Below are 9,897 nucleotides of genomic sequence, written 5' to 3'. Positions count from 1 at the left end.
ATATATATATATATATATATATTAAAGAAAACCAACTTTGGATAATTATTACATTGGTTTATTGATTGGTCAGTCATATGTACTAAAAATGTATGACCACAGTTTAAGAGATGGAAGGGAGAGCCATGTAACACACAAAAGTACAGCAAAGAAACACAAAAGTACAGCAAATAAACTTTTTGGAGACTATCCCAAAAGATTGAAATTTGTTATTCAGTTAAAATGTGCAGAAATTACACTTTTACTCCACTTTCCTGTGCACGTATCGTATTGGCACCTGCCTCTTCTATGTAGAAGCCTGTTGTTGTAGAACAAACTTCACCAAGGGACACACAAATCTGCATCCGGTCGGATATGAGTGGCTGGGAGTTGCATTCTCTGAGTCTGACAAAATGTGTCGATTGTGTGTATATGGGTGTGTGTGTGTGTGCACAGCAGAGTCACTACAAAGACAGAGAAACAACACAAAGACTGAGGTTTGTCAAATAGAGCTTAGGTGGCGCAATTATCACTTGAAACTGACACTATCTTCAGGCTCAAACCAACCTGTAAATGTGTGACTATCAACTATAAATGCAAATATATATTACTTTACACATTTACTATATTTTTTCCAAATATACCTTAATCAAACATTTTGCAATAGTGTTTAAACGTCACTACTTATCTACTTTTACTTCCGCAGCTTGAATTCAATTTAAATCATAATACCGTAATTCCCCTAACAGAGAATTGGCAACTGCGGTCCCATTATCTGAATTGGTTCAGTTTTGTATTTTATCAAAGAGCAGAAGGCCGTTATTTTATGTGACCCGCCGCGAGCAGAGTAAAGTAAGGACGTGTTTCCTGTGTGGAAACACGTCCTTACAGATTTCCACGCACATAGAGCGAATACAAATTAGCAAACGGTATGTATAAATTAATAAAGCACTTATACTCACAAACCTGAATTTGCAGACCTGACAATAAGACACTGTCCGATAATATAATCACAACGCCTACACCACCAACAATGTTCAGCGAAGGGCTGCAAGCTCCGAAGCCAATTGGAGCGTTTTCCTGTACGTCACCGTACTTCCGTCTTCCGTCCTTCGTCGATTTAAAGTGCCATGCCACAAGCACATTATGTACAGTACCACACCAATGATCAATTGAATGTTCACTGTTTAAGATGGGGTTATAAATGTTACACTCATTTTATTCCGTAGTAATAAAGTAGAAATAACTTTGTAGTTTCATTAGTTTACTTCTTGTAAGTATATTTCCGTTGAAATTAAGGGTGAGGCTCATGTGTAGGGGAAGTATGTTGGATCACCTCAGTTTTTACAATAGTGCACAGCAGGCAAACCAAATACTTTTATTATTATTACTGTATATTGCCTGTGTGCTCCTCACAGACTGTATAACAAATGGACAGAACAATTTATATAAAGACCACTATTTTGGAAGTAGACTTACTATTATTAAAGTCAATAAACAATGAGAGTGATAGTGTTAAAAGATTAGATAGTTGTGTAGCTGGATGGAAAGATGGGTTCATGGTAGGTGTTTGCTTCATAGCAACGAGTAATAGAGGTTGATAGGAGTCAGAGAGTGTACTTGTGTAGCTACAGGGGAAAGAGACAGTAGGAAGAATGGATGTGTTCAAATACCAAGTCCAGTCACTAAGAGTGCAGGAACTGTGAAATGGATGATAATGTGTGAAAGGGGAAATGTATAACTGAAAATTACAAACAAAAATTGAAAGGGAAGTATTATAAGATAATAATGTGACCTGCTTTAATGTACTGAATGCAACAATGTCACTATCAAAGAGACAGATGGTAGATGACAGATGAACAAACAAGCTCATACAGTTTATTCTTAGTGTATCTTTTACTTAGTTTGAAATAAAAACATGAAAACAAAGTTTCTTTGTTTTTTATACTAATATTGATGTATTTATGGTGTAAAACTAAGAAAAGACATCTAAGAAAAAGAGAGGGACTATACAAAGTAAGCTGCGAGGGCAGCCATTTTGTCCTTGGGCTTTTTAGGATTGCCACGGCGTCCTCGCCCTCGGCCTCGGCCTCCCCCCCGCCTTGCGCCCCCACCTCGGTGTCTCATTGTGGCATGTTTAAGTTCCACCAGGTCCTGGAAAATTGAATCACAAAACACGCAACCTGTGTGTTGTGTTTCCCCAGCAGGAAGTGGTGTACGAGACTTGTTGAAATCAACTGCAACCAGAGATGCATCGCAGATTTCACAGCTGTCTGGAGCAACCTGTGGAGGAAGAGAAGAACCCAGTTTCAGACTTGTGCAGAAATGTAATGTAAAGGATGAGGCATTTTTAAAGTCCCAAACTAACCAATGAGCTGAAAACTGTTATCTGTGAAGTTGTCATCACCTGGCTTCTACATGTCATCTGTGTTGCACCATTGTTCTTTTCACTTCCAGATCTGATAAACTAGCACTTTCAACTAAAAAAAACACTTTTTTTTACTGTATGAATGAGACTAAAAAGAAAAGTCAATAAACAATTTAATGACCTAAACAGAGTTGAAAATATTCGAACAGACTTACATTCACGATAAATCACAAAACCAATTGCAACATCTTTGGATTTTCTCCAGTTTCAGCATTTAACTAGTCGGCAACCAGATCGCTTTACCGGTTTCTTATAATGGTCATATATTTGGCTCACCTGCACTCTATGTGCATGTTCAAAGAAGTGCACCAGCACATTGCATTTATTACAGGCCATCCTCCATTTTGGTCCTGAGGTTGGGTCCAGTACCAAAACCCCTGAATCACACTCCACACATTGCCCAATGCCCAAAGAGTTGAGAGAGTGTTGACAGGATGGGTGGGTGCACTCATTGCATCCCATACCTGAGAAAGAAAAAAGAAGATGATCAGGAGTTATTTTGATAAAATCCATATATCTCTAACTTCCTTTGAACATCTGAACCATATCTCTTTAACCTCATCTCCAAACTACTTAGCCTTAAAGATTATTTTTAAACAGTTACACGGTCAGTTTGGATCTTTTTAATTAACCTTTTTTCATGTCCCTGAAAGGTGGGTTGCTGTAGCAGTAAGGGCACAGAGGGTAGCTCTTGCCCCGGGCCCCAGAGGTCCACAGCACAAGCTCAAATTCATCCAGTGGACAGCGAAGCTCCTTGTACAGCTTGATGGCTCCATTCTGGGGAAGGCTGTAGGTCTCATCACAGTGGGAGCAGTGGAGCCTGCTGGGCTTAGCCTGTAGGATCAAAATGACCAAGGATGGGGTAAGACTAGGGTTTAGGTCCCTGTATGAACATATCAATCATAGCTGAATTGAATTGAGTTTTTCACCCCATCAAAAAAAAAAAGGTATGGTATATATTGTATAACAAACTTCGGGGGTGCTGCGGAGGTTAGCGCTCAGCTGCAGCAGAGAGAGCACGGGAGTGGCGACGCAGGTGCAGCTCCACACGCAGGTGAGCGCAATTTGTGTAATTAAACCTCTCCCTATATTAGTAGAAGCCTGGACCGAGGAGGGAGAGGGGCGGGCAGAGAAGTATGTGCTGGCTCAGCAATGACACAAAGTGCAGTGAAAAAGACAAGTGCGATGCAGGAGCACATCATATTAAAGTCAAACTCAAATAAAGTCCATTGAACAGTCACCTGTGTCGGCGTGTGTTAAGGGAGAACTTGCATACTACACAAACCTTGGCAAATGATAAAACCATTCAAAACCATCAATGTCATTCATGACTCCTAATTAGGTCTGACGCATATATTCAGGGCACGTGGATCAATCTGAGCCCACATCACAGTCTGACAAGCCTCCCACAGGACATTCATTCAATGGTTACCTTGTGTTTTCCATTAAAACACACCATTTAGTAGTTACATAAATCTCTGCCACGCTTATACTGGGATAAAATAGCAATGACCAAGAGCTCTCTGGCCTCATGATTTATTTATGAAATTCAAAAATGGTTTTTCCATCAGGGAGAAATGGTAATTCATAATTCCGCCTTCCGTCCTTCGTCGATTTAAAGTGCCATGCCACAAGCACATTATGTACAGTACCACACCAATGATCAATTGAATGTTCACTGTTTAAGATGGGGTTATAAATGTTACACTCATTTTATTCCGTAGTAATAAAGTAGAAATAACTTTGTAGTTTCATTAGTTTACTTCTTGTAAGTATATTTCCGTTGAAATTAAGGGTGAGGCTCATGTGTAGGGGAAGTATGTTGGATCACCTCAGTTTTTACAATAGTGCACAGCAGGCAAACCAAATACTTTTATTATTATTACTGTATATTGCCTGTGTGCTCCTCACAGACTGTATAACAAATGGACAGAACAATTTATATAAAGACCACTATTTTGGAAGTAGACTTACTATTATTAAAGTCAATAAACAATGAGAGTGATTGCTGCCACGCTTATACTGGGATAAAATGGCAATGACCAAGAGCTCTCTGGCCTCAGGATTTATTTATGAAATTCAAAAGTGTTTTTTCCATCAGGGAGAAATGGTAATTCATGAAGTGCACTGAAGTTTTAAGGCCACAGCAGCCAGACATCATCAACACCACACAGGACTAAAAATGTTGACCTCTTCCGCTTTCTCTTGTTCTTGTTCCCTTACATCAAGTTCAGTAAGGGAGGATGAGCTGGGTGCACTGCTATCCCAGAAGTCTTCCAGAACTGGGAACTAAATTGATTCATTTTGGAATTTATTTGTTTATACATATTAGCAGGTCCATTTCAACAACCCTCACCAAATCTAAAATAATCTAATAGATTCCAGGGTTTACAAATCACAATGTAAGTACTGCATTGCAGCAGCAGGTTAATGAGATGAGCCTTTTGATATGACTTTTTCCTGCAGACCTGAATGTACTTCATGTAGCGGTGGCATTTGCCGCAGCGAGACAGAGGCTTTCCCGTGGCAGCAATGGGAGAAAAGGAGACTTCCATTAACTCGTCCATACCTATAGAAAGAACACAAACAGATAGGCTTTGGATGAAAAGGAACACTCACTTACAGCTGTGCTTGAATAAGTTAATAGCAGGAGTTATATTAGAATCTCTATTCATGTTTTGTGTACAATTTAATCTATAGTACAAGAAAGGTACCAGGATTCACCTCATGCTAGTAGCCAGACACAAGGCACACATCGAGGGAACTTACCAGTGATAGAATCCACAAAATAGTGAAATTTCCTCTTGAAGATTTCCAGTGTATGTTGCAGGACCTGCTGGAAGTTTGCTTTACCCTGAGCAATAAGATTCAGTTGTTTCTCTAAAGCGCTGCGTATGGTGGGTAAAACCAGCTCAGCATCTACAAAACACACACAGCCCTGATATCAGAAAGTTAATTTGATCTATATCACAAGGTCTAATGGAAACCCCTTTTTAGTTATGCACCACAAAAGTAAGAGCAAAGGACCTATTTTGTAGTAGCCATGCACAAGGACTATGCCAAGATTTGTTGGCTTTAACTTGCGTCCACTCTCTATCGTAACATAGTTCCTCTGGCAGATGTTGTTGATGTGGACAGGAATGCTGGCATCAGTACCTGCAGAGAAGGAGACAAAATTATAAACATGAATTTTCTTGTGTTGACAGAAAATAAATTAGAAGCTTATGCTGTGTGCATTTCATTTCATCAGTTGCGTTTGATTTATTCACAGGCCAAAATCATTTGGACATTTAGATTTTAGAAATGAAAACTTATTAGTGGTTATTAAAACTTAAATCATATCTGTATAGATCAGTGTTTTTCAACCATGGGGTTGTGACACCACGTCGGGTTGCCTGAAATTCAAACATGTAATTGATGAAAAAAAAGGATACATTTTTTTAACTAGTTATTATTATTATTTAAATTATGATTAAAAACACACACAAGTCGTTTAAATAAAATGAAGCATATAAAAATATTTGAGCCGGCACGTCTTGATATGACTCTGGGGTCGCCAGAAATGTGTAATGTCAAAATGGAGTAACAAACTAAAAAATATTAGGAACCACTGGTATAGATTGTATAATAGCTATGCTATTAGATTCATGTCCCAAGGATCGTTTTTTTCTACTGATATACTATCTGCTACACATCTGGGACGTGTACCAATGCCATGCTTCTCCATAAGTGTGATGAGTTCGGCCTCAGTCAGGTAGTCTGGAGGGTTGGTCTGCTTTTCTATCAATTTGATCTCCTCTACTATAAAGGAATCCCCACGGTCACAGTTAGGCATGGCTTCTTCCAGAGGGATGCCCTGCCAATTCATCACTGTTGTGTAACCTGCAAATACACAGAAATTTGCAAGAGCATGTAGCCCAACTTTAAAACTGCATACAATTAACAGGTGTCTTCATCAGGAGCTTAATTGATGTGAAGTGTGAAGCTGAGCCAATGTCAGTACCTGGTGAGATCAGGGTTTTTCCACTACATGAAAAGGCCTCAGTGCCAATGTTGAAGTCTATTGTGGTCTGTAGGTACTTGCAGTCTTGACTGACAGTAGCGATGAAATGCCGTGTGATGTATTCGTACAGACGCCAACCATCACTGCCTGTGGGAGTGAACAAAGTGAGAGAACTTTCGTAAGTGGCAGAATTCATCAAATGTTCAATTTGTGGTCCAAGATCCATAGCCTTTCCCAAGTATGGGTCACTGCACAGCACTATGGCATACCAAACATATAAAAATAAGAGAAGGACTATTTTAACCCCAATACCCCAAAAATTAAATGTTGAACTGCTGAATTATGTTAAAATGTCTTCTTAATGTTTACATTTATCCTGAGGTTTACAGTAATTTTGACAGTAATTGCTTACATACACATCACATTTGGACCTCAATGTTTACTTTTTTGTACCAGTAAATATCATTAGAGGTATTTCTACCTCTAAAAATGTAAATATTTCCTCACTGCTGTAGTTTTCGGACAATTGAAAAACTCAATGTCCTCAATCTCTCATTTTTGCACAAATTGTAAATAAAGTCATTCTATTTTATTGTATTCTATGCCAGAGGTTTAACTGTTATTTCCACAGCTGCAGTGCTCACCCAGTTCCCCCTCTGAGGCAGCACGCATTGGAGTGATGGGTGGATGATCTCCTGCATCATTTCCTTTCCTGGGTCGGTTTATTCCGGTTGAAAGCAGAGTCCTCACCTGATATGTTAAAAATGTATTTTAAGAAACCATCTCTCACATGCGAACACCATCCTCAAAAATATATTTTATTTTTATATATCAGTATCTCTCACCTCTTCTGACCAATATGGATTGTTGGTCTGCTGCTTCAGAGTTCCTTTTAGATCGAAGTTCTCAGGATAGTGGGTGGTCTCAGTACGAGGGTAGCTGATGTATCCCTGAGTGTAGAGACGCTCTGCAATCTGCATGGTGTGTTGAGGGCCCATGCCTGAGGTCAAAGGTGAAACACCAAAAAACACTTTATTTATGACAAATAAATGCAAAATAAAAGCAGAGTAAAAGACCACTGTTTATTATGAGATGATGAGATGTAAAAAAAACCTAAAGCAGAGCTGGCGACTCTCAACATCTCCACTGTGTTCAAGGCCTGGGGTCTCTGTTTGACCTTCTCTTTCTTACTCACTGACTCCACCTGTGAAAGTGAGAGAAAGTGAATGCAAACTTTAGTCCTGTCAGCTGTAACTTGACGCAAAACTTTCCTTATTGGAACATATAATTTAATGGCAATAAATGAAACAATCTAGAGCTGTTTTCATACCTAGTACTGTTGTTCTAGGTCAAAGTACTACAACTACTGTAAACACATACTGGCCAATTTCAATGTGCATCCAACCAGATAAGTTTTTGAACCACTGTCAGATTTTGACTTGAGAATAATGAGGGAAATATTGAATGTAGCACAATAATCTAATTAGAACGAAGACAATCACTGCAGTCTTAATCTGGGAAAGTTTGATTTCCTCTCTTACCTGGGCTTCCCTTGATGTCTTGGCCAGGTTTACAAACATCTGACCAACCTCCTTGTCAAAGACCCTGACTCTGTTCCAGTCCAGTGTTAGTGTGATGTCCTTTCCCTTAAACACCTGATGAAAACACCACATATCTGTTATTAAAGACAGAGAAACACAGAGATTTTTGACACAACATAAGAAGGGAGAGACACAGAGATCTTCACCTTAGCCTGGATGATCCAGTAGGTTTCTGGTTTAAAAGACTGGATCTTGTCATGACGTTCCACACAGAAACCTAGTGTCGGGGTCTGACATGGTCCAAATGAGATTAAGGAAGAGTCTAAATTACCGTACTTGCCCTGAAAGTACTTGGTCTGGAACCTACAAAAACATATGGCACAAAAATGAATTATGTCCTCAACAGTCTTAAAAAACCTGAATGACAAAGGAATTTGAATAAGGACATGAAGGTGGATTGGCCGCCATAGCTTCAGTGAGGTGGCCGGAATTCAGGTGTCAACAGGTGAATGGCAATCAGAAAAAGTGTTAACAAAAATCCATTATCTATATAAGTGGAATCAGATAATGTCACAAGTCAATATATATGTAATTAAAGCTGTTTTACAGTAACTGGTATTATTGTGTCTGTGGAATATTTTTATAAGTAAGTGTGTGATGGTGGCAACTATTTTTTATTTACATTGTATTTTTGGTATAATGATTAAAATAGAATTGGAAATTAAATCGCATTTTAACTAATTCCCATACCTGGTGAAGGCACAGCCAATGCGGAGGTCCAGCTCCTGCCGTGCGTCTACTGACAACGCTTCGTTGTGGTTGGGTTCTCCCAAGGAGTTCATAGCATTCCAAATGTCAGTGTCTGTGATGGAGCTGAATTTGGCTCGGTACACAGTCTGCTCCCTGGGGTTTCCCTTGTTCATTACTGGTTGGACAGCATCCAGTACCTGGATAAATTTTGACAAATGACACAAGATCTTGCACAAAATAGTATTTGATCTCAGTTAGCCATAAAAGTAATCTACATAAATGCAATATGTTACCTCCTTTAAAGCAGGCATGTGGTGATGTGAACAATAAAATCATTAACTTCAATGTAATCAAACTGAACTAGCTATTTAGTCCAGAGTTGGTAACAAGACACACTTGGTCTTTGTTAACTTTACTGCTATGTTAAAGAAATCAGCATTGAAATAAAAAGTCTGAACTTTAAAAACCAGATTTACATGAACAAGTGAGACAGGATTGGCCAAGATTACCTCGAAACAGATATTTTCCCCTTCTTTATCACAGTCCAGCCATAAAACCACATAGTCACAGCCTCTGGCTTCGACCTGACAAGACAACAGAAAGTGACACGCACAAGATAAATACAATGTAAATATTCCTACAGAATCTAGAATGCCTATTATCTTTAATAAAACACTGAACTGAACTACCTGTAGAAACTTAACCATGTTAAGTTTTGAGTTGGCCTCCTTCTTTTCTGTGGGAGCTTTGCTAAACAGTTCTGCAGGGTCCACTTTGTCCCAGTTGTTATACTTTCCTGGAGAAAAAATAACAAAAGAAAATACAATATTCCTAAAAGGTCAGAATCGAATTGACAAATCATTACATTATTAAAACACAAATACAGGGAGTGCAGAATTATTAGGCAAATGAGTATTTTGACCACATCATCCTCTTTATGCACGTTGTCTTACTCCAAGCTGTATAGGCTCGAAAGCCCACTACCAATTAAGCATATCAGGTGATGTGCATCTCTGTAATGAGACGGGGTGTGGTCTAATGACATCAACACCCTATATCAGGTGTGCATAATTATTAGGCAACTTCCTTTCCTTTGGCAAAATGGGTCAGAAGAGGGACTTGACAGGCTCAGAAAAGTCAAAAATAGTGAGATATCTTGCAGAGGGATGCAGCACTCTTAAAATTGCCAAGCTTCT

The 9,897-nt window shown here is 39.0% G+C and overlaps 2 protein-coding genes across 4 annotated transcripts in view; both read right to left on the bottom strand.

Moving 5' to 3' along the window:
• The window catches only part of ppm1f (protein phosphatase, Mg2+/Mn2+ dependent, 1F), a 9,700-nt gene extending 8,620 nt beyond the window's left edge, over positions 1–1,080 (bottom strand). Inside the window, exon 1 of one of the 3 annotated variants that reach the window (XM_008335581.3) lies at positions 946–1,080. The gene's annotated coding sequence lies outside the window, so the exon portion shown is untranslated. Of the gene's footprint in view, positions 1–250; positions 390–941 lie in introns of those variants that run through there. The other 2 variants (XM_017030639.2, XM_025053200.1) reach the window with 2 other exon arrangements.
• Positions 1,081–1,259: 179 nt separating this feature from the next.
• The window catches only part of top3b (DNA topoisomerase III beta), a 12,393-nt gene continuing 3,755 nt past the window's right edge, over positions 1,260–9,897 (bottom strand). Inside the window, exons 3-18 of the mRNA XM_008335578.3 lie at positions 9,391–9,497; positions 9,211–9,285; positions 8,702–8,898; positions 8,158–8,314; positions 7,952–8,065; positions 7,524–7,614; positions 7,256–7,410; positions 7,055–7,160; positions 6,411–6,557; positions 6,116–6,289; positions 5,435–5,563; positions 5,177–5,326; positions 4,876–4,976; positions 3,040–3,241; positions 2,684–2,871; positions 1,260–2,262 (exon numbers count right to left, since the gene is read on the bottom strand). Of these exons, the coding sequence (XP_008333800.1) occupies positions 1,987–2,262; positions 2,684–2,871; positions 3,040–3,241; positions 4,876–4,976; positions 5,177–5,326; positions 5,435–5,563; positions 6,116–6,289; positions 6,411–6,557; positions 7,055–7,160; positions 7,256–7,410; positions 7,524–7,614; positions 7,952–8,065; positions 8,158–8,314; positions 8,702–8,898; positions 9,211–9,285; positions 9,391–9,497 (2,369 nt within the window). The 3' untranslated portion in view covers positions 1,260–1,986. The remainder of the gene's footprint in view (positions 2,263–2,683; positions 2,872–3,039; positions 3,242–4,875; positions 4,977–5,176; positions 5,327–5,434; positions 5,564–6,115; positions 6,290–6,410; positions 6,558–7,054; positions 7,161–7,255; positions 7,411–7,523; positions 7,615–7,951; positions 8,066–8,157; positions 8,315–8,701; positions 8,899–9,210; positions 9,286–9,390; positions 9,498–9,897) is intronic.

This window comes from Cynoglossus semilaevis, chromosome Z (genome assembly GCF_000523025.1).
Source record: "Cynoglossus semilaevis isolate Cse_v1.0 chromosome Z, Cse_v1.0, whole genome shotgun sequence".
NCBI classification, from domain to species: Eukaryota; Metazoa; Chordata; class Actinopteri; order Pleuronectiformes; family Cynoglossidae; genus Cynoglossus; species Cynoglossus semilaevis.
Note: the sequence above shows the minus strand (reverse complement) of the source record. Positions and strands in the feature narration are given on the sequence as shown.